This window comes from Tetrahymena thermophila (genome assembly GCF_000189635.1).
Source record: "Tetrahymena thermophila SB210 genomic scaffold scf_8254814, whole genome shotgun sequence".
Classification (NCBI taxonomy): domain Eukaryota; phylum Ciliophora; class Oligohymenophorea; order Hymenostomatida; family Tetrahymenidae; genus Tetrahymena; species Tetrahymena thermophila.
The window spans coordinates 89,655-113,821 of NW_002476570.1; the positions used below are offsets into that span (position 1 = coordinate 89,655).

At 24.7% G+C, this 24,167-nt stretch overlaps 7 protein-coding genes across 7 annotated transcripts; 4 read left to right on the forward strand and 3 right to left on the reverse strand. All coding sequences in view use genetic code 6, as the record gives it.

Moving 5' to 3' along the window:
- Positions 1-188: 188 nt before the first annotated feature.
- Positions 189-4,768, reverse strand: TTHERM_00418340 (cyclic nucleotide-binding domain protein; the record flags this gene model as incomplete). The annotated part of the gene is made up of 8 exons (XM_001007295.3): positions 189-208; positions 344-2,065; positions 2,127-2,717; positions 2,787-3,018; positions 3,601-4,154; positions 4,213-4,365; positions 4,441-4,507; positions 4,559-4,768. The coding sequence occupies 8 exons, from the start codon at positions 4,766-4,768 to the stop codon at positions 189-191; spliced, it is 3,549 nt and encodes a 1,182-aa protein (XP_001007295.3).
- On the forward strand, positions 3,109-3,324 carry TTHERM_00418330 (hypothetical protein; the record flags this gene model as incomplete). The annotated part of the gene is made up of 1 exon (XM_001007294.1): positions 3,109-3,324. One exon carries the CDS (start codon positions 3,109-3,111, stop codon positions 3,322-3,324), a length of 216 nt encoding a protein of 71 aa, XP_001007294.1.
- A 916-nt stretch (positions 4,769-5,684) lies between the features above and the next one.
- TTHERM_000418289 (hypothetical protein) lies at positions 5,685-6,029 on the forward strand (the record flags this gene model as incomplete). The annotated part of the gene is made up of 1 exon (XM_012795400.1): positions 5,685-6,029. The coding sequence occupies one exon, from the start codon at positions 5,685-5,687 to the stop codon at positions 6,027-6,029; it is 345 nt and encodes a 114-aa protein (XP_012650854.1).
- A 2,066-nt stretch (positions 6,030-8,095) lies between these two features.
- Positions 8,096-9,817, reverse strand: TTHERM_00418290 (class V aminotransferase; the record flags this gene model as incomplete). Its single annotated transcript, XM_001007290.3, has 7 exons — positions 8,096-8,220; positions 8,286-8,363; positions 8,416-8,509; positions 8,561-8,895; positions 8,983-9,096; positions 9,325-9,606; positions 9,709-9,817. The coding sequence occupies 7 exons, from the start codon at positions 9,815-9,817 to the stop codon at positions 8,096-8,098; spliced, it is 1,137 nt and encodes a 378-aa protein (XP_001007290.1).
- Positions 9,818-11,508: 1,691 nt separating this feature from the next.
- TTHERM_000418279 (hypothetical protein) lies at positions 11,509-13,668 on the reverse strand (the record flags this gene model as incomplete). Its single annotated transcript, XM_012795401.1, has 3 exons — positions 11,509-11,670; positions 11,730-11,951; positions 13,624-13,668. 3 exons carry the CDS (start codon positions 13,666-13,668, stop codon positions 11,509-11,511), a joined length of 429 nt encoding a protein of 142 aa, XP_012650855.1.
- Positions 13,669-14,702: 1,034 nt separating this feature from the next.
- Positions 14,703-18,393, forward strand: TTHERM_00418280 (ATP-dependent metalloprotease FtsH; the record flags this gene model as incomplete). Its single annotated transcript, XM_001007289.1, has 11 exons — positions 14,703-14,844; positions 15,020-15,079; positions 15,297-15,865; positions 16,053-16,428; positions 16,490-16,698; positions 16,764-16,938; positions 17,003-17,146; positions 17,200-17,576; positions 17,664-17,957; positions 18,014-18,102; positions 18,162-18,393. 11 exons carry the CDS (start codon positions 14,703-14,705, stop codon positions 18,391-18,393), a joined length of 2,667 nt encoding a protein of 888 aa, XP_001007289.1.
- Positions 18,394-19,517: 1,124 nt separating this feature from the next.
- Positions 19,518-23,617, forward strand: TTHERM_00418270 (radial spoke 3 protein; the record flags this gene model as incomplete). Its single annotated transcript, XM_001007288.3, has 6 exons — positions 19,518-20,017; positions 20,492-20,930; positions 20,983-21,054; positions 21,156-21,795; positions 22,023-22,426; positions 22,820-23,617. 6 exons carry the CDS (start codon positions 19,518-19,520, stop codon positions 23,615-23,617), a joined length of 2,853 nt encoding a protein of 950 aa, XP_001007288.2.
- Positions 23,618-24,167: the final 550 nt, after the last annotated feature.

Sequence of the window (24,167 nt, forward strand, 5' to 3'; positions counted from 1 at the left end):
CAATTAAATTCAAAGTTTAATTTATTTCAATTTATGGTGTTTATCTATCTCATGGATAATATTTTCAAGATTGTAATGAGGGAAGTAATAATAGTAACTTTTAGCCCTGTCCAAATACATTAAATTGTAAAAATCAAATGGATTAATGTAATTAGATTTTTATGTATATTAATTCAACATTTACAAATTCAATACTTATCCAATTTAACTTGTTTCTATATTATTATTAAAATTTATTTATTTATGGTAAGATATAAGTTAAAAAAATAATCATTTAAAATTATTAAATTATAAAATAAATAAATAAATAATTTTTAGTATTATTTTAATTTAAATAGCTTACTTGTTGAACCTTTAGAATACAACCTAGCAATTTTCATCATATTTTCTGAGAGGGATGTTTAGTATGGCAATATTCCTTTTCTCTTATTTTGAATAGCATTATTGTTATGAGTATCTACATTATAAATAGATTCTAAAAGAGAAACAGGGGTTGATTCAGTATCATCATCTTTCATTTTTTCTTGGAGTATTTCGAATTTAGTTTTCTTTAAATTCTTTTCTTCAGATTAATTTTGGGCTGCTTCTATAATGAAAATATTTCCTTACTCAAATGCTGTTTATGTAGGTATGCTTTGTGGATAGGCATTGAGAGGTGCTAATTAAGGATCAAAAAATAGCTCTGTAGTATTACTTTCTGTACTTGAAGATGTTTCGAAATTATCTTTGACAAACGAAGCTATAGATGACTTTCTTCTATCACCAGCAATGTTACCATGCAAGCTGTTCCTTAAACTCTTTTTGCCATTTTGTTAAATATTATTATTGATATTAGAGGGAGATTATTAATCTAAATCACTGCAACTAACTGAAATCTTTGGTGAATGATTTTGTTTTAATTTATTATTGATTAATGAGCTATTCTATTTTTGCATAGAATTTCTATTTATACTAGCATTCATGTTTGTAGTTGAACCAGGCTACTTGGAGCTATTCTGCTTATAAGAGCTTCTTTATCTATTTAGTTGCTAATCTCCTCCTCCTATTTCTTTAGTTTATTATTTTTTCTGTTAAAAGTTTTAAAAAATGCTGCTAATAGTTTATTCATTGTTAATGTTAAGAAACTCTTCTATTTCATCATTTTTAATATCACTATTTACGTGAGTCAAAGGAGTGTTTGCTGAAAGAGAACTTTATACTGAGTTAAGTTAGTTATTTTAACTCCCGCTATTATTTTTCTGACTCATTCTTTTGCTAACAACATGAGAGTTTTAATGATTAGAAGGCATAGAATTTAGATTAGATAAACAACTTTTAACTCCTTCTAATTGTTTAGTGATAGAAGGCTATTACTAATATTAAGATAAATTGTTCATGCTACCACTTCTTTGTCTTTTAATTTTTTTCCTTTCTTCTAACCCACTACCACTAGACTAATTATTTTCATTTGAAAGATTTTTTTGGCTATCAGCACTTTATTTTTTTTTTTATTTTTATTAAAAATTTTAAAGATCCAAATCATTCTCACTAAAATTCTAGGAGTTTTTACTGGTATTTGAAACAGTTTTAGTGTTTGAATTGCTTTACTCATCCATTTCAATGCTAGATTCTGATGATTGTTAATAATCAATTTGATCATCAGAATCTTAAATAGGTAATATTTATTCAGAACTATTAGTTTGTCGAAGAACGTTATGTGAAAAAACTTAAGACTAATTTTTCTAGAACCTTTTCATGTGGATATCTTCCTACAGAAAATTAATCTACTCATCAAATTTTTCTATAAACTCAGCAACATGTTTCTAGATATCAGCATTTAATTTTAAAGAATGTTTCTTTTCATCTCTAAATCTTTTGAATTTTTTCCTATTTAGAATTTTATAGTGAGAAGATAGTGTTTTCAGTATTGCTTTTCTATGGATATAGTAGTGTGTTTTAACGCATTAATCTGATAAATGACTATCTGAACCGCACTAGTAGCAACTCAAATCTAACACACTTAAGTCTCCATTATTTAAAAATTTATCTTTCATTTAACAAAAAATTTGGAGGTCTTTCTCTTCTCCTAAAGAATGTAAAATTGTATTAAAAGAAATATAAATATAAAAGATAAGTAAAATAACAACTTGAAGTCTTAAGCAAATTTAGGAACTAATCTCGATCGATGCTTATTATTGAAGAAATTTCTTTGCTAATTGCACTACATTTTCTCGGAAAAGCAGTTAGAAAAGATATAGACCCAAATACTTCATTTTTAACAATTTCCTTGACAACTGAATACTTACTTCCACTCTTTCTTGTATCATAGTAGAGATCAACTCGGCCTTTATCTATAAGATATATAGAAAAGTTACTAGTTTCCCCATCTTCAAATATTATTTATCCAGGCTGAAAAATTTTTTCTTCCATTATATTCATTAGTCCCAATTTTACTTCTTCACTAAAATTTGAAAAAAATTTAAACATTTTAAGGTGTTCTGTATTAACTTGCACAAGAAGCTCCTTTCTTAATTTATCTGATAGCTTTGAGAGTGCTTCTGATGTACCTTCATTCTTAACAATGTTAAACTCTTCTGTGTGATAACTTTTTAAATAGCTTAAAATTTAAACTTTCAAAGATGTTTTAATTTTCTACTTTCCTAAATAAGAAATTAAGCAATTAAATTCTTAAGCTTGTTTATATTTTTTTTTCTAGGACTCCTTTAAGTCATTTATACCTATTTTTTCAGAAAATAAATTAATTAATTAACTAATAAGAACTCTGTTTTATTTATTAATTAACGTACTTTATTAAATGATAAAGCTAAAAAATGTTATTCCTAAAAAAAAGGTAGCTATTTCAAATATTTTTTCAAAATTATTAGTATTATCACTATTATGGGTTATTCCTATAAAAAGAAAAGCAACTCGACTCATGCTTTCTACATATAAATCTATCTAAGACGAGCTCTTAAAATCAGGTAGGTAAACCCATGTTTAAATTGTATCATCAATATAGTGGGTAATCTTTGATTAAATCTAATAATTTTAAAATACATTTTTAAATGAAATCTCAATATCCGAAAACAATTAAATTAAGTGAATTACATAGTAAAAAGAAGAGACAATATGGGAAAACAAAAAGAAAGATCTGATCAAACCAAGCATGCTTAAAGTGAAATGATTTTATGTATTTATTTAAAAGTGACTATTTACATCTTACATTAATTTGAAATAGGATTTCAATTTTATAAAAGTTCCTAATCTAAAATAAATTCTTAAATAGCTGAAATTATCGTAAGTTGTGAGAATCATAACCACAAAAACTAAAAAAATAAAATCTGAAAGAAAATTATTTTTTAAATAGTTTAAGGAGATTTAACTCCTTTATAAAATAATTTCTCCTTTTGATACAAAAGATTTATTAAAGTTAAGGACACATTCTAGCAGGGAAGATAATGTGATAATTTACAGTAGTAAAGACTACTAATACTAATCGCACTGATTGCAATCTATTTATTAGAATACAACAATAATCCAATTATATACTAAGAAAAAGGAATAAAGTAGATATAAATAGCACTCAAAAAGAAATACAACTGTGGAGTCTATAGAAATTACTGGTATCATTGAATCAGATTTAGGAAATATAGCTTTTTCTAACTGTTTTGCATAATCTGAAACATAAAAGATTGATTGTATAATTGAATTTTTTTTAATTTTGTTTTTTTATTTTAAAACTTTTACATTTTACAAATTCATCATTTAAGTTGCTGTTGGAATTATCTTGTATTCATTACTCGCCCAGTCATTAATTAATCTATACTATTCCAATGTTATTTGCTACTTTGGTTTATTTTTTTTGTATAACTCTCTCATTTTGTGCCAGTTTGTTACAGCCCTTTTTTCTTCTTATTTCTTTTTTGGGTTTCCTAAACAAATAATTTCTTTTTTAAATTAGGATGCTTCATGCTTGTTATTATTATTATTATTAACATGACTATTAAACAACTATTGTGGCTAAGAAGAAATAGTATCATTGTTACTCATAGACTACTGAATATTTTTAACTTAGATTTACACTTGGTTGTCCTTTGGATTATTTTAATTTTCAGAATCAATTTATTATTATTATTTTTAAGAAACCAACTATCCTTGAATTCCATTTTTATTTACTATTTTAAATATAAGTAAGTATTAAAAATACATCTTAAAGTAAAATTAAAATTCTACTTTGCTCGTTATCTTTTTATTATAGATCTCTATTCACATATTAACCTATAACATTATTAAAATTTAGTTCCTATGTACTATTGTTAAAACTTTTGGCTTAATAATAAGTTGTTGGACTTGAGTTCTTTTAATTAGGATATAATTCAGCTTCATCTATAAATATAAATAATTAAATAAATAAAATAAAATAATGTCAATCTTTTTGTATTTATAAATTAAAACTAGTACTTATCTTTGAGCTATTAAAGGAAATTTAAACATCATCAGATTATCCATTTTCTTAATATCTTTAAACCTACTGATTATATTTTTTAAATTTAATTTACTGAAAATCAGATTTTATTACTTTATTGTATGCTCCTACTACAATCGAAGCATCGTTAGGAGAAATACTATCATTCTCAAGAAAATAGCCTTATTCTGGAAAGGCTACTAGCGACATAGAGTTTCTATTATTTATCAATTCCAATTCTTTTTTAATTTTATAATTAGAACTCTATATGTCCTTTTATATTGTATAAAAGCGGATTTCTTGCTCCTATCTTTATAAATCCATTACTTACAAACTTATATGAACTATTTAATTCAATAATAATTTTTTTTTCTTCTACTTTCTTTTTCTTGATTAAATTATAAACTGTTTATATAATTTGATTAAATGAATATTGGTTGGTAAAAGTTTTAATAATTATATTTTTATAACACATACTAAATAATTACAATTCATATTGATTAAGTAATAAATTACAATTAAATTTACATTATAGTTTTTAGAAACTAAACATCCAAAAAAATATTAAAAAAAATAATCTTTTCCTACTGTTTACTAATTTTTTAATTATGTATCTCAAAAATAAAGTAAAGCTACTAATGTAAATTTGTTAGAATAAAAAATATTTAAAAATACATTTTATTGATGAAAAATTTATTTCCCAAAACATAAAAGATAAAAAATAAATTCCTTTTTTTTAGGTTTAAGAATTTAAAAAGATCATAAAACTTTAAAAAGCATGTATTTTTGTATCTTAAATACTCTGCTTATTTTATTTTATTAATTTACATTAGTTTTTTTAATCTCAATAAAATAAATAAATACATTCATTCATTTTTGGTATTTATTTTTTATATTTTGATTTAAAATTTTACTAAAAATAATTTTTAAAAAAAATTTAAAAGATTATCAAATAATTAAAATTATTTTTAATTTAATTTACTCAAATTATCTAAACAAAAAATTTGGTTTTAAATAGTCTATTTATTATCAGTTAAAGGATTTACTTTTAAAACTTAATTTTCTTAAACAAACAATATACAAGAGAGAAAAAAAATTTGTGGTTTATAATGAATAAGCAATTAAATAAAGGTTTAGACTCAAAAAATGATGATAATACAAAGAGAAAAAAATCTCCTTCACCTAATAAGCCTAGAAATAGCTTGATTAATTAGGAGAGTAATGTTCAATAGTTAAATCCATGGGAAATCGATCATTTAATTTACATGAATCGACTTCTACCTCAATATTAAAAGATAGTAAATAGAGGATAAACTATGGAAAAAGGCAATTATAAAATATTTTTTTCGTATAATATTTAAGCTACGATTTCAAATATTTATTATTGCTAGGAGTTTAATAAAGAACATTCTAAAAAAGAAAAAGAATAAAATTATTTCACAAGTAGTTAAATTCATAGCAATTCTCCAAGATTGAACTAGGGTTTGCAAACTGCTCATAATTGGAGATAAGTCTAGGAATATCTAAAATTTATACCAAAAGTAATGAGAATAACTCCAAAATTATTTTAAAATTAGCCTATTGAAGGGTTATTTAGGTCTGAATATTTAAAAAATGTGTTCAATAATGAATGCTGTAGATATTAGCATCTTAGAATGTTTGTTAGATACTTTGATTTCTTTGAAGATGATAAAAATATATACACTGTGACTGAATAATACGAAGGCAACTTAAAATCTTTTCTAATGAAAAATTATACACAAAATGATTTAATACCAGAAGAAGTCATATTAGATATGATATTTTAAATTTATTTACCCATTAACTACCTGTTTGATAACAAACTAAAAATTATTTAATCTCTTAAACTTACAACTATACTTATTGATTCTAAAAAGAAGCTCAAAATACCTATTTTCTCTTATTCTACTTTCAATTTGAATCCTAAAAGCATGCCAATTTAATCAATGAAATACTTAGCTCCCGAAATTATTTCTTCAAACTACAAAATAGAACCTTCCTAATATTAGAGTTCTTGGACATTAGGCGTCCTTTTACTCGATATTCTTCTTAAAGGATATGAAAATGGTCCATTCGATCTCTAGAATTTTGAATAAAATTATACCTCTAAAGTATAAAAAGATATAATAACAAATAAAATTTTAACATTCAACATTGAAAAATACATGGCATAGAATTCCTCTATTTTTTCAAACTATTCTCCTCAATTTATAGAATTTATTAAACTTTTATTATCTCCTTAAGTTACAGGAAGAATTAAACTAAACTAAATAAAAAATCATTAATTTTTTTAAAATAATTTTTCTTACAACAAATTTTATAATACTCGAAAAGTAAATGTATCTCTCTCGAACTAAAAAGATGAAAAAAGAATTCCATTTTCTTTAAAAGAAATAAATTTTGATTGAATATTTAAAAAGAAATAAACAACTTAAAAATATTTAAAATTTTAAGTAAATAATTAAGTTAGTTAGATAGTTAGGTAGTTAGTTGTAAGTTTGTAATCAATAATCAAATTTAGTATTTATTTATAATTTATTAACATAAAAAAGGCTTTATTTCTTATTTTTTTTAATAATCTAAGAGTTAAAAATTATTAATGTTAATTTTGATTCTTTTTAAATCTCTGTTTTGAGGTTTTCTTAAAGTATTTTATTTAATTTGTTAAATATCTATATTATTATATTTATAGTATATTACATACATCAGTACACTCTGAAAAAATTTTAAATGATAAGTAATCTAAATTATTTTAAAGGGGAGTGAAAATTTTGCAAATTTTTTATTTTGAATTGATCTATTTTTTTTTTTAAAGGTATTTCACATATTGAAAAAAATTATTTTTATTTTGATAATTAAGAATAAAATGAATCAATTAATTAATTAAGTAATGCATCAGATAAAAAATGTCATAAATTCATTTTTATTTATATTTCTTTTTTTATTAGAAAACTATTTTCATACAGGCTTACAAACAAAGATATTTTTCATATAAAGAATACAAACATATAAAACAACAAGCAAGTAAAGCTTTTATTTCTAAAATTTATATGTAGAAAGATCAATAAATTTTATTTTCTTCAATAAATTGCGTTTGCTGACTACTATTGCTTCCACATTTGCATAAAAGTTTCTAATGAATAAACTCAATGTAAGATCAAATGTAGAAAGAAGTGAGTATGTTTGTATGTATGTATCCTATATGTATGAAATCTAGTTAATCAATAGTATGAATAAGGAGGTACAAGTGAAAGATATGAGAATATGCAAAGTTTCAACTTCATTATTTAACCTTTAAGGATTTATTTATTTTATATAAATTTTATTTTAATATAATATATAAGAAAAAATAAGTAGTATTGTATTGTATAAAAAATATTCTTCTAATAATTGTAAAATTTATATGTCATTATTAGTGGTAGTAAAGCTAGTTATTTAGTTATTTAGACAGATAGATAGATAGATTATTAGCTATTTATTGCTTTTTGAGTCCTTTAGTTGAATAATATCTACATATTCTTTTGTTTTGTTTGAAAATGGTTATTATTAATTAATTTTTTGTTGTTATTTTTTTATTAATATCTATTTTAGTTTAATTTATAAATTCATTAAAAAACTATTTAAAAAAAATCAGAGTCTTGATAAAGTATTAACAATTCGCACCTCATTCTTTTCTTGGAAATCGAGCATGAAATCTCTAAGCTTTTTAACGCCCTCGAGTTGAGTACCATTATAAATGCTAGCTCTTACACCCTCTTTAATAAGTTAATAAAAATAAAATTAGTAAATTCAAAAATATATCAAGAAAATTAATTAATACTTGTAGCAGGATGTCCCTTCAATTCAATTAAACCAATCTTTGCAGCTTCTTCAATGAATAAATTATCTATTTTTTCATCTATAAATAAAATTAACAATTTGTTTTTCATAAAATTAAAAAAAAATAGTACCATTTGCACAGTAAAAAGTAATATTCAATCTTGAACGTTGGTCTCTCTTGGTACAAAGTGGCTTGAAGAAACCTCTTGAACCATCAATAACATCCTATTATAAATTAATTAGTATTCAATATTAATTTAATAATTTTTATTTTACCCAAATCAATTTAGCCTTTTAATTTGCAAGGTTTTCCCAATAATCAAGTTTGCCTGGAGCTTAGTTGAGATATTCAACGTAGGTGTTTGTAGCGTAAATGCTGTATATACCCATGTTGTAATCAAAATTTTCATCAACCATGTTTCTCCAGTCCATATAAGAAGGAGTCATCTTTTGAGGTTTTCCAATTAAATCATTTCTAACGAAAGCGACAGTGTTTCCTGCAATACCAAGATTCTTTTAAGCAGCAGCATAAATAACAGCATATTTATTTGTTTCTAACTTTTTAGTACCGAGAGAACTGGTCATATCAGCAACAATATTTTACCCTTAAGCTTAATATATTAAATAAAAATATAAGAGGCTATTCAAATTAGCATCATGAAAGAGTTGATATAAATATTATTTTAATTTTTTTTTACCATAAGGAACTTGCTTGAATTCTAAACCTGAAAGAGTTTCATTGTCTGTGAAGTGGAAATAGCTGCCTTTTGTATCTATTTACCAGTCTTTTTCATCAGGAATATAATTCATTTCTGTAGGTATTTTAATTAAAAGAAGAGTTTATTTAATGATTGAATAATTATCAAAAAAACACAATCTATAATCAATAAACTAACAAATTTTTTTGATGTTAATTATTAATTCCTCTTTTAGTATTTATCAAGAAGAGGGAAAAGGTTATTAACTAAATCAAAAAAATAATTGAGTTCCTTTCATTAAAATTACATTTTATTTTAATTAAAGCAATATGCAATATTTACATGGTACTATTTCGTGGACAAGCTTTATGTTTCCAAATTTAAGAGATTCTTTGTGAGTACGAGCACCCCAAAAACCTGTAACAAGATAGTTTGCAGAACCTCCCTCTGGAATCATGTTCAAAGGAATTCCAGAATTTAGTAAATGGGCACCTCCTTCCATAAGCATGACTGAGTAATTGTCAGGTAACTCGAAAAGAGTGCGGAGATTATCTTTGCATTTTTTTACAAGGATTTTGCTTTCATAAGAATTTCCTGGAATTTCAAGAGAGCCATAACCTAAATCTAATAAAAAATTATGTTTAAGTAAGGTAGTTTTTATATGATTGGATTGGCATAATTTTTTTTTTGGATAATAGAATAAAAATCTATGAAAATTTAATTTACCTTCAAAGTTCCAAAGGCTATTATGGCATGATCTTTGAACACCTAATGGGAGAGAGCATGGGCCGGGAGAAAAAGTATAAACGTCTCTAACTTCAGTTGCAATTTCCATTTTTATTGTTTTATTAATTCACTAAAATAAGGGCTTGTATTTTTAATAGCTTGTTTGAATGTTTCCAAAGAGTATATATTTACTTAATTTTTTAGTTGATTTTACAATGGTAATTGGTTAATAAAATATTTGATTAAAGTATCTGATTTTCTTTATTCAAAGTATTCTGTGAAATTAATTATTATTTTGATTGTATTAAATTTTATAAACTGAATTCAAATTCTATTTTAAATTAATTGTTATTCCTAACTAATGGATCTATAATGATGGACGGACTTTAAATGTTACAAAAATTATAACGGAACTTAGTTTTTCTTTTAAAATGTTAGACTGCTTTTTTTTTTTTAGAATGCTTGTTAGCTATTATAAAAATTATTATTTAAATTAATAATATCTTAAATTTAAGTCTCGTGTTTTTAAAGACACTCAAAAAAAAAAATTATTTAAGTTTTTATTCAAGTGATGAAGTAACCCAACTGTTTTCCCTAGTCTTATAAATTGTAATTTGACTATAATTATCTCATCTTCAGATTTATCTAAATGAATCGTTACGTATTGATTGCAAACAAGTAATTAAAGTTACGAAAACAATAAATTCAAACATATAATATAATTAAGGTAGAAAATCAACCAATTAATTATTCGTGTTCCTTTGATTTATCATTTTTCAGTATTTAAGACGTTGTAAATTAAAAAGAATTCTGGTACTGATGGTTTAATTGAGCATTTTGTAAGAATCTATATTGCCAATTTAATTTTTATTTACGTCAGTTTCTGTTTTAAATGAAGAACATGTTTTTCTAGTGAAATAATTGGTCTTTAAACAATTGGATTACGTACTAATATTATAAAAGTTTTTTTATGACAATTGTTCCTCCAATTTGCTTGTAATGACTCAATTCACCAATAATACGACTACTAATTTAAAAATCTTAATTTCAAATTCCTCACCTCCCCGCTCAATATAAAAAATTTCTATTGTTTTAAGTAGTAGAATAATAATTATAATAATAACGGATTTTTATTTACAAAATACATCTCTCTATGGATTAAGAATTTTTCTATTATTATTGCCCCCTTTTTCAAATTAATTCGATTAAAATTAAACGTTTTTTGAGTCGTCATTACTGCTTTTTAAGATTTTTTTTCAATCATTTTCACTCATTAATAATTTTTTGAAATCCGATATAAATAAAATCTTATAATCTATTGTACACTAATTATTATATATCAGACATTTTATTGAGTCATTTGAAAACTAGCAAAATCAAATATAAAAAATAAATATTCTTACTATGATTTGTTCCTAATATCAATCTAAAACCCTTTACTTATGAAAAAATACCTCTAAATAATCAAAGAATTTTTATAATAAAATCTTTTATAAAGCATAACTTGAAAATTAATTAAGGTGAAGTATGAATAATGTGTGATTATTTTATACAATGCTGATTTGAATATATATAAATAGAAAATACTTAAAAGAGACAGTGTTATTTTTAGAATGAATAAACCTATTTCCAGTGTTAGATTTATTTAAATTGCTTAACTTCTTGAGTTATAAAGAGGTTTTGTTTTGTATTTTGAATTAAATCTATTAATTAATACGATTATAAGCTTTTATAAATTTTTTATAATGATGAGAGCAAAATTTGACGTATTACATAACTGACATAGGGCTTACTTATAAATCACTCTAAGAAAATTTCTTCCATTTGCTCTATCAATTTAAAAACAAATTCTTTATCTGCTTTTATCTAAATTTTGACACATAATCTTTAATTCTTCTAGAAATCATAATTCTTAATTTCATTTAAAACTTTCTCTATCGTCATATTTTCTTCTTTGTCATCCTTTCGTAATAATAATATTATCAAACACTAAATTTCAAATCAAATTTCAAAAAAAATACCTACCGCAAAATTTACTTTTCATATTTCATAGCTTTTATTAATTCTAAATTATAAACCATTTTTAGTTGTGAATAAAATTGATATTTTAAAATGTAATCATTTTATGTGCAAAAAAACAAAGGTTGTCGACACTGGGACTTCCCAAGCGGTCCCCCACCTTAGTACTAACCCAGCCTTAAGGCGCTTAACTTCGGAGTTCGAATGGGATCCGGTGTTTTCACCTTAGTATGGCCGACAACAAAATTAATTCTCAATAATATGCTTAAATACTTTCAATTATTTTTAATAATGATAATAATATTTTTAGCAAAAATGTTTTATTTGTTATTTATTCTATCCTAATTAAGATGAAAAAAAAAATTATAAAAAGGCTGTCGACACTGGGACTTCCCAAGCGGTCCCCCACCTTAGTACTAACCCAGCCTTAAGGCGCTTAACTTCGGAGTTCGAATGGGATCCGGTGTTTTCACCTTAGTATGGCCGACAGCAAAATATATATCATACTTTGCCTACATAAATATAATTGAATTAAATATTTTTAAATAAAATAATGTTTAATCTATTAAAATAATATATTTAAAAGAAAATAAGTAAAAAAGGTTGTCGACACTGGGACTTCCCAAGCGGTCCCCCACCTTAGTACTAACCCAGCCTTAAGGCGCTTAACTTCGGAGTTCGAATGGGATCCGGTGTTTTCACCTTAGTATGGCCGACAACAAAATTAATTCTCAATAATATGCTTAAATACTTTAATTTACTTTTAATAATAAAAATGATATTTTTAGCAATAATATTCTGTTTGTTAAAAATTCTATCTTAATTAAGACTAAAAAAAAAAATATAAAAAGGCTGTCGACACTGGGACTTCCCAAGCGGTCCCCCACCTTAGTACTAACCCAGCCTTAAGGCGCTTAACTTCGGAGTTCGAATGGGATCCGGTGTTTTCACCTTAGTATGGCCGACAGCAAAATATATATCATACTTTGCCTATAAATATATAAAATTTAAATAATTTAATTTAATTTTAAAAAAATATCTTATTAAAATATAAAATAAAATATTAAGAATATTTATTCTGTTATAAATTAACAAATAAAAAAAGGTTGTCGACACTGGGACTTCCCAAGCGGTCCCCCACCTTAGTACTAACCCAGCCTTAAGGCGCTTAACTTCGGAGTTCGAATGGGATCCGGTGTTTTCACCTTAGTATGGCCGACAACAAAACTTATGTCTATTTAATTGTTAATATATCTAAAATTATTTTTATATTTTATAAAAAATTATTTTAACAAAAATAATTAAAATTTTTATTAAAATTAAAGAAATTAAAAAAATAAAATAAAAAAAGGCTGTCGACACTGGGACTTCCCAAGCGGTCCCCCACCTTAGTACTAACCCAGCCTTAAGGCGCTTAACTTCGGAGTTCGAATGGGATCCGGTGTTTTCACCTTAGTATGGCCGACAGCAAAATATATAATTTAAAATGCCTATTTAAATATGTCTAAATCATATGAAATTCAATATTTAAATAATTTTTTTAAAATAAAATAGTCTTTTTGTTCTATTATAAAAAAAAATAATAAAAGAAACGAAACAAATAAATAAATCCCTTATTTAATTATTTAACAATAAATTAATATCAGATTAAATATGGCAAGATATCAATCATCTCTTAGATTTTTTGAAAAAGTAAAATATTATTTTATAATTCTATGTAATTTATTTTTAACTCTATGAAATAAACTTGTAATAGTTATTGTATTAAGTTTTTAAGAGAAAAAATGTAAAAAAAGGCTGTCGACACTGGGACTTCCCAAGCGGTCCCCCACCTTAGTACTAACCCAGCCTTAAGGCGCTTAACTTCGGAGTTCGAATGGGATCCGGTGTTTTCACCTTAGTATGGCCGACAGCAAAATATATATCATACTTTGCCTACATAAATATAATTAAATTAAATATTTTTAAATAAAATAATGTTTAATCTATTATAAATAAAATATGTAAGTAAGAAAATAAGTAAAAAAGGTTGTCGACACTGGGACTTCCCAAGCGGTCCCCCACCTTAGTACTAACCCAGCCTTAAGGCGCTTAACTTCGGAGTTCGAATGGGATCCGGTGTTTTCACCTTAGTATGGCCGACAACAAAACAACATACTTTATAATTATATTTATTTTGAATAAATTAAATATAAATAAATATAATATAAGGAATATATATATTAAAATTGAAAGAGATAAATAAATAATATTGTGATCTTTAAAATTTAAGAGATCGAATATATAATAATAAATATTTTTAATTAGTATTAATTATTAAATATAAAGTTTAAAAATAAAATAAATATATTAAATATATAACAACTTAACCCAACATTTTGTATTTATGATCAGATATATTTTGAATAAAACTAGTTCTGGAAGATTCTTACTTAATTTTTGTTAATATCAATTGAATTTAAGTTAAACTTTCTGAAAATATGTGATAAAAGTTAAGACAGTAGTTAGAATTTAGAAAATTGATGGAAAAAAATTATATTGTCTAATTTTAATGCATTTTAATGTTTTTTTTTTCTATTTCTAATTGTTATCTTAACGATTTTTCGAGAAAATCTGAAAAATAAAAATGGAAAAGAAAATAGATATGTTTATTTGTGAGTGTTTGTTTGTTTGTGCTTAGTTTAACACTGAAACTTAGGATTTATAAAATTATTTATATTAAATAGTGATATTACATAAAAAGAAAAAAAATCTATTGAATTTGTATGAAAGATTAATAGAAACAATAAGAAATGTTGCTTGCTTTCCATTGTAATGTGAATGAATAAAATATCATTTGAAAGAATCGAGCAAAATAGAAAGAAAAGAAATAAAGAAAGATCGATTAATATTAATACATTTATATAGTGCATTTGATAATAATTAGTTTTAAATAAAAAATAAAGATATATAGATACATAGAAAGTCCAAGCAAAATGTTATCTAGAGGTGTTAAAAATCTCATTTCACTCCAAAAATCTTACTTGCAATCCAAAAATTTTATTGGATTGACTTTAAGAAACAAATATTACTTTAGGAATAACAACAATGATGAAGGCGAAGATAGAGCTCCAGAAGGTATAACAAAATATTTTCATTTTTTACTAGTTGAATATCATCACAATTGTTCTAGTTTCCTCAAGTTTAAACAATCAAGATTTAACTTTGGATTACTTTTCATTTGCACAAACAAAATCACATTTATTTTATTTGATAATAATATTTTACAAATGTTATTTTATTTAAAAAACAGGGTTTGAGAAGTTCAAAAGAAGGTCTAAAAAGAAAGCTGATTAGTCTTAAGGTGAATAGAGTAAATATAAATTATTTTGATTATGATTAATACGAAATGAGGAAGAAATAAGGAAATAGATCTACAAAAGCAATTTCTAGGATTTTAAATATGGAGAATTATTGTATCCAAGCATATGAATATATTTTAATATTCAGATATTCATTTTCAACTTTTATCTTTATTTCAAATAAATATCAAGATTAGCCATAATAATATATTCTTAATTATTTTATAGCTGTTGAATAGCTTGAAAAGGAAAATAGAAAAGATAAAGAAGAAGTTGAAGAAACAGAAGATGTAAGCGCTTCAAAGTAGAAATAGGTTAATGAAGAAGATGATGACCCTTTCAAGAAATTCAATAGAAAAAGCAATAATGATAAGTAGTCATCTAAATCTAGCAAGTAAAGTGTAGAGAAAAAGGAAGAATCTTCTACAGAAAGCAAACAATAAGATAACTAGGAAGTTAATAAAGATGAAAGTGATAAAAATAAGAAAGATTGGTCATTTACATATAGTCCTAAAATCTTTGGATTCGAAGACAAAAATTCAAAAAAGAAAGATGAGTAAAAAAATAAATAAGAAGAAAATCAAAATGAAAAGAAAGATGATGAAAAAGAAGATCACAATGAGCATGAAAATAAGCGTAAAAATGAAGATTCTTCATAATCTGAATTTGCCAAAAAGTTTAAAGAATTCTGGAATAGTGGAAACAATAAAAAATATATCAGTGCAGCTATTGCTATTTCTATCTTAGGACCTTCTCTCTATTATTAATACGAAACTCAACAATATATATCTTATACTGTAATATATCAGATTTATAAGCGAAATTTCCAGAATTAGATTCATATCCATCCTTCAAGCAATAAATCGCTTACTTGCTTAATTACTGACTTATTTATTACTTGATTGAGATGAAAATTTGATTCTAAATCTAAATTTCAATTAATAACTTTAAATAAAAATAAACTAAAAAAATTTTATTAAATAGGAATTCTATAAAAATTATCTTCAAACTGATAATGTTAGATCTATCGCTATATAAAGATTACCAATTGGAAACAATTTGAAAACTTATGCTAAAATTGTAACTAAGGATGGATCAGTTAAAAAAATTGTTTTAGGAAATGTTGATCACTTCCTTGAATAGGTTGAATAATACCAAGTCGAAAAAGGAAGAGATATTGAAACTCTCATTCCTATTTCATTTGAATACCTTGTCGATTTAAATAAAACACTTGATTATTCTTTCTCATGGTTATCCACTATGGCAACTATTGCAATCGGTTACCTCTTCTACAAATCCATGAAGAGCGGTCTTGGAAGTATGAAGGGTGGTGGCGGTGGCTAAGATATCTTTGGTATGGGTAAGAAAAATTTTTTTCTTCAAAATTTGAATGGAAAAATTAATATTTTTTTGAATTAAAGGTAAATCAAATGTTAAAGTTTTTGGTATTGATTCTAAGGTAACAACCAGATTTAAAGATGTTGCTGGCCAAGATGAAGCTAAATAAGAAATTTAAGAATTTGTTGATTTCTTGAAAAAACCTGCTAAGTATAAAGCTATCGGTGCTAAGCTTCCTAAGGGTGCTCTCTTGACTGGTCCACCTGGTACTGGTAAAACTCTTCTTGCTAAAGTAATATCCATTACCTGTCTAAAAAAAATTTAATTAAACTTATGATTCATTTATTTATTATTTAGGCTTGTGCTGGTGAAGCAGGAGTTCCTTTCTTTTTCATTTCAGGTTCTGATTTCGTTGAAATGTTCGTCGGTGTTGGTGCTTCTCGTGTGAGAGATTTATTCAAATAAGCTAAGCAATAATCACCATCTATTATCTTTATTGATGAAATCGATGCTGTTGGTCGTAAGAGAGAAAGTAAACTATTCTTTTTTTAAATTTTAATATGTGTGAAAAATGATTTATTTTTTGAAATATTTAGACAAGATGGGTGGTAATGATGAAAGAGATAACACCTTAAATCAACTTTTGGTTGAAATGGATGGTTTCGGTACTGATGCAAATGTCATAGTCCTTGCTGCTACAAATAGAAAAGAATTACTTGATCCTGCCCTTACTCGTCCAGGTATGATTGATATGATTTATTTAAATCTTTAAAAAACTAAAATTATTTAATAGGTCGTTTCGATAGAACTATTGAAGTAACAAATCCCGATATTGATGGTCGTAAATAGATTTTCATGGTCCACTTAAAACCCTTGAAGCTTCATCCTTCTAAAACTATGGAAGAATATGCTAAACGTCTTGCTACTCTTACTCCTGGTTTTAGTGGTGCTGACATTATGAATTTATGTAATGAAGCTGCTATCATGGCTGCTAGAAAAAATAAAAAATTTATTGAATCAATTGACTTTGAATTAGCTTCTGAAAGAGTTATTGCTGGTTTAGAAAAGAAGAGAATTGTTTCAGAAGAAGAAAGAAAAATTGTTGCTGTTCATGAATCAGGTCATGCTGTAACATCATGGTTCTTAGAAGGTGGTCATCCTTTACTTAAAGTATTTACTATAAAATTAATCATTCTTTTTATGATATTTATGAGTGGGCTGAAGGAGAAATTTAATAATATTTGTTTTATAAAATAGCTTACAATCATACCAAGAACAAAGGGTTCTTTAGGTTTTGCTTAGTATTTACCAAACGAAAGCAGTCTTGAATCAAAAGAAGAATTATTAGATAGATTATGCACTATCCTTGGTGGTAGATGTGCTGAAGAAGAGTTCTTTGGTAAGATCACTACTGGTGCTTATGATGATTTGAAAAGAGCCTATGAATTATGTCATGCTCTTGTAACAAAATACGGTATGAGTGAAAAGCTTGGTTATGTAGGTTACATTGAAAACGATTACAGCAAGACTTATTCTGATTAGACAAATACAGTACATTCATAACACATCTAGTATTTCAAATATTTATTTTTATTGTTAAAAATTAGTTAATTGATGAGGAAATTAAGAGACTGATTGACGAAGCTACCTAAAGAACAAGAGATCTCATTAAGAAATATAGATCTTAAATCGAAGGGTATTTCTTTTTTTAAAAGTTTACAATTTATTAATTGTCAAATATTAATATCTAATTAGGTTATCAAGTGCTTTGTTAGAAAAGGAAACATTAGATTTGAGATAAATTTCAACTATTTTGGGTGAAAGACCTTTCCCTCCCAAGTCAAATTACAAAGCTTATTTAGAATTATAAGTTTAAGATGATGCCGAAAAGGTGCAAGAGTAGGCTGAATCCACTATTGAGGGTGAATCAAACACTCATGAAAATAAAGAAAAGGAAAATGCCTCAGCTGAAAAAGCTTCTCAATGAAATAGCATAAAGTGATTTGATGAGAAGCCAGCCAAAATTTTGAATCGATTAATCAAATCAATCAATAAGTTTAAATTCACAATAAATAAAATAAAAAATGTACAAAGGAATCTGAAAAACTTTCTCTTTAATTTAAAATAAAAACTCAAAAATAAAACAATCAATCAAACAACATTTATCTCAAAAGAATTTTTTCTTATTTCTCTAATATATTTAATTGATACCTTTATTCATACATACATACATAAATAAATAAATGCATACATAAATCCATCTTACATAATTCACAAATTCAATGAGCAATTAAATTTTTATAAAATAGCATGCAAAATAAGGAGTCTATTGCTTAAATGATGGATTACTAATACTAAATTTAAATAATAAATTCTGCAAATAATCAACAACAATATTCTTTTTTTTGTTATAAACTAAGCAACTTTGTATATTTTTATTCTTGTTATTAATTAAATATTCAAACAACTCATTCAGAAGTTTAATTCTGCAAAACATTTTAATAGCTAGCTATTTATTTATTTAATTAATTAAGATTTGTCAAAATTTGAATTAATATTTTTCATAATTTGTATAGAACTTAATCGTTATTCAAATTTACTATGTAAATGTACAACTTAAATTCAATCAAAATTTTACTTTTAATAAAAAATTTATTTACTTAAAAAGCATTTAAAAATCAAGAAAACAAACAAACAAACACATAAATTTATTAAATTCATTAAAAACAAAGTCTATTTTTTTTAAGTTATAAATATCCATTTATTTGATAAAATGAATGAAAGGAAATAAATAATTTGCATACAATAAATTAATAAATCAGTGTATAAATCAACATTGATTTCATTCATTTAGTAATAAGGTGTATTAGATTATTAAAACTTAAAATAATTAACAATAAAATAATCTTTTGCTTTTATTACTATAAGAAAAACAAAAGAAGAATATCTGTAAAGATTCAATAATATTAAAAGCTTAAGGACAACAAGGGCCAAGAGCAAACAAGTTAAAATAGAATACAAGAAAAAGAGCAATAAAAGCAAGCTAAAATTCAAATTTTTTCGAGTGAAAAAAACAAGGAAAAGAAAGAAAATTAGAAAAGAGTTTGAGCAATGCAGTAAAGAATTTTGTGTTTAGGTTTAGATAACGCTGGTAAATCTTCTCTCGTCAATCGTTTGAAGTTCGGTGATGCAGGACAATAAGTACCAACTTAAAATATAAATGTGTCATAAATGGAATTTAATGGAACAAGATATGCTATATATGAAGTAGGAGGAGAAGCAAACAACAGAGAAAGTTGGAGAGAATATATTTAAAATTCTCAAGGTATCATATTTGTTGTTGATGGCTCTGATGATCAACGTTATGATGAAGCACGTTAGTATATATAGAGTATTATTGAAGAACCTTAACTTGCAGAAGTTCCACTCCTTCTTTATCTTAATAAGCAGGATAAGGGAGGCAGCATTAAAAAAATTGCATCTGATCTTGGGTTAAACATGGTCAGCGATCGTGAGATATTTATTTAGGGTAGTGATGCTGTAAGCGGTGTTGGAGTTAACATTGGATTCGATTGGCTTTCTAAATAATTAATTTCTAAAAAGAAGTTACAGTAATTATAAATAAAATATTGAAAATAAACATAAAAATATAAAATGATTTCCTTGAAAAATTAATGCATTCCCATTAAACAAGCATAGAGAAATACAAATTAGTCAGTTGTACATAAAACTCAGTTTAATTGAAAAATTTAGTCAATTTATAAGAAATTTTCCATAAAATCTTCACAAATAAATTTAGATGTTTTTTATAAAAATGAATTTAAATTTAAAATTTTATCAAGTTTGAGCTAAGTATCAATAAATTAATCTTACAAATACAACTTAAACAAGGCCAATAAGTTATTTAATACAAGAAGAGATTTTACACAAATTTTTATTTAAAAAAAAATAATTTTTAATAGGAAATACTACAATTTCATTCATTGATTAGAGTGATTTTATATAAAGGAAATAAGGAAGCATTTTATTTTATTTTTGATTAAAATATTCTTTTTAAAAAATATTATATAAAATTATTTTTTTAGAAATGGATACAGTTTCGATGCAGAACCAAAGGTAGTTAAGGGGAGATAAAAATATAAATAAGAAGAGGAAATTGAAACAAAGTCTTAGTAAACATTTGCTTTACTTATGTAAGATAAAAAAGTCAAGATGATGAATCCTGTATAATAAGAATAGGAATATGTTAGACTGGAAAAAGAAAGAATAAAAATAGAAAATATGAATGCATAATTAATTAACTTCAAAAAAAATAAAAAACGTATGGCTCCTTATGATATTAAGCCATCTCCTAATCCTAGAATAGATGTCAATTTAGAGTTTTTCTTGACTGACAATATTAACACTATACCACCAATTCAAGCAGAAATAGATTGCTAGACTGACGATTTTATTCCAAAGCCTCCTTCTCCTAAATATGTACCCAAAAAAACTGGTATTGATGCTTACACATAAGTCGAAGATGTATTTATTAATTTATATCTGGTTATTTATTTAACAGTTTAAAATAAAATAGTACGAACTGTTTGACTTTGACAGAGAAGTCACACCTATCGTAGATGTTATAGTAACCAAAACACTAGAGCAAGTATATTATTTAAAATAAGTTATTAGTTGTGAAAATTATTTTTACAAAATTTCAGAATAATCTTAAAAAGCAAACCTAAATTATTATTTTATTTGTAATAGTCTATGCTAGAAATTGAATAAGATGAAGAAATATTAAATATGCGTAAATTTAAAAGATAATACGATCATAGAAGAGATGCAGAGAAGAAAAAGACTTTCCAAATATATGAAAGGGAAGTAAATACAATGAAAGAAAAAGATCGTCTTCTTGACCTCTATAGGCAAAAAGAAAATTAAAAAATAGATTGTTTACACAGAGTCTAAAATTACTCTATAGCTAGAAATTATCTTAGAGATGTAAAGGTTAATGCCATATCAAAATTGTACAATGCAGGTTACTATCCAAACGACTTAAAAATAAGTATTGAAACAGATTTTATTGATTGGCTAGTAGAAGAAACTTCTAAAGAAATTTAAGAGCGTAAAGCCTTAAAGGATAGTATAACAAATACTTTTGACTAAATAACATTACATTAACTCAGAGAGCAAAAGTAACCCCACCTTAAAGTTATTGAAAAGAAAAAACGTAAAGCTGCTGAACGTAGAATAAATGACTCTTAAAATACTAGATTAATTAGAGTTTGCTTTAAAGACACTCAAAAGCTTCCAACACATTTTGGCAAGCATATTAACAGATTCCTTGAAGGAACTCTTGATGAGTGGAAAGAAACATTTAACACAAAGTATAATGCTCTCCAAGGTAAAAATTTAATCAAATATTTAAAAATCAGATTTATCTTTTCAATTTTAAAAATATCTTATTAGCATAAATTTTTAATTAGATTTTAATATTTATTTTTTAACCTTTGAATTTTAATTAAATTTATTTAAATAAAATTCAAAACAATCCAAAATAGGTTTTTAAATGTTTTATTTTAAGATGAGTAAAAATAAATTTGTATTAATTATATTAAATAAAATTAATAGAATAAGTTGATAACTCAGAAATAACTGAAGAATAAAGAGCTAAAATATTAGAAGAGGAATTTCCTGAAATAACAAATGATTATTTCGGCTTCAGTGTTAACAACTTGAAAAAAATAGGATTCACATTAGCCCACTCTCAATTTTATGTATAAACAAAGAAAGATAGATTGCTTGAACTTGTTGCATTTGCCATTTAAAAAGATGGTAAAATTATAAGCAGGATTGACAAAGACAACTTGAGACCTAATAACCAAAACCCCTCATTAAATAAATATATTAGATACAAACGCAATATTAGAGATCTAACCAAAAAAGCTTCTGATGATGAAGCGATTGTTGTTGATTTTTCTAAGGTTCCAGATGATGTTTGGGGATTCTTTTTCTTTGTTAAGCTACCTAATTTAGTAAATGATTTACTCTACTTTTAAAATTTTATTCATTTTATCAAATTAAATATAAAAAATAAATTTAATCATGTGCATCAAATAATTAAAAAAAACAAATTTGGTCTTAGTTTAAGATGACTTTTCAAATTTAAATTATTTTTATTTATTTAATCATTTATTTATGATTAAAAAATAACTAAAAAGTTTAATTTTTCAAAAATTTAATTCTACAAAATAAAATGATTTAACTAAATGATTTATTTTTTGTAAACCAGAATAAGCAGAATATTACCTTTTTTTAACCAAAATAAGCTGAATATTACTTTAAAAAAAATAAAAATAATAATTTATTTTTTATTTTGGCTGATCAAATTCTTTAATAAATCTAAATAACTTAATAAAAATAATTAGAATTTGCTAGCAGATAAATTAGAAAAAGAAAATGAAGTACTTAAGAATAGTAGAATGGGTATAGAAGATTATTCCAATAATATAGCTATTGATGGTGTCAATCTCATGGAAAAAATACAATTTGATTAACTAATTCAATAACCTCCAAGTGAAGAATCACCAACAATTTAGAATAGCTATTATCTTGGATACAGTTTAACTAAAAGACCAATCACAGGATGGTACTTAGAAAATATAAAAATAGCTTCAAAAGGAATGTTTGAATAGGCTGAAGAATAAGAATACTTGAACAAACTTGTTAGTTTCTGGACCAGTACTGAAGGTATTCCTCCTAAAAATATAGAAGCTAGTTAGGTAGCTGATGGAGAAGAAGCTAACGTAAATGGTTCTCCAGCTTAAGCAAATAACTTACGTGTTATGGAAAATTAAAGCTAAATGTCACTAAGCAATGGTACTCAATTTTTCCAAAAATGCTACAAAGAATATAAAGTAGAATTTGCTAAAAATGAGAATGGAGAATTAACTGCAAACGGTAAAAACTATGAAGAGTTTATAGAAGAATTATCTCAATATATACAATCTCAAGATGCAGCTCTAGATGCTCTATGCTAGTGGGGATTCGAATTCTACTTCAGAGGAAAATTATTAAAAAGGTTGTAAACTTTAAAAAAATGTAAAAATGCTTTTGAATTTGAAGTTAAAAAGAAGCCCGAACCAATAGTTGAAAAGGTAGAAAATGGTGAAGAAGGAGAAGAAGGTGAAGGTGAAGAAGGTGAGGAGGAGCCTGAAGAGGATTGAAAAAATTTCTATAAGCTATCAGCATAGAATTAAAAAATTAGTTTTAATATAAATCCTAAAAATAAAAATAAAATTGTTTATATAAGTAAGCTATTAAATTAAAAATGCATATTCTAATAATCTTGAATGCATGAATAAATAGTAATTAATCAAGTTAGTTAGCTATTTTATTAAAAATTTAAAATAATTAATTTGTTCACAATTTTTAAAATTTAATCACCATTTTAAATTCTTCATTTAGTATGTTGATATTTATTTTTTTCTATAATTTAAACATAGTTTCAGCTGAAATTTTAATTTTAGTAAAAATAAAATAATCTAATTATTTAATTATTGTTATCAATCTAATAAATGATAAATTAAATTTGCCGATATTGATTTATTATTTGAGATTAAAGATAAGCAGTTTTTTATAATGCAAAGATAAATAAATTAAATATCATCAGAAAGTTATAAAATTATAAATAATAAATGATGTATTAAGTGCTGGGCTATAAATATTTTTTATTAATTGCTTCATTAAAAAATTAGTAATTGTAAGCAGATTATT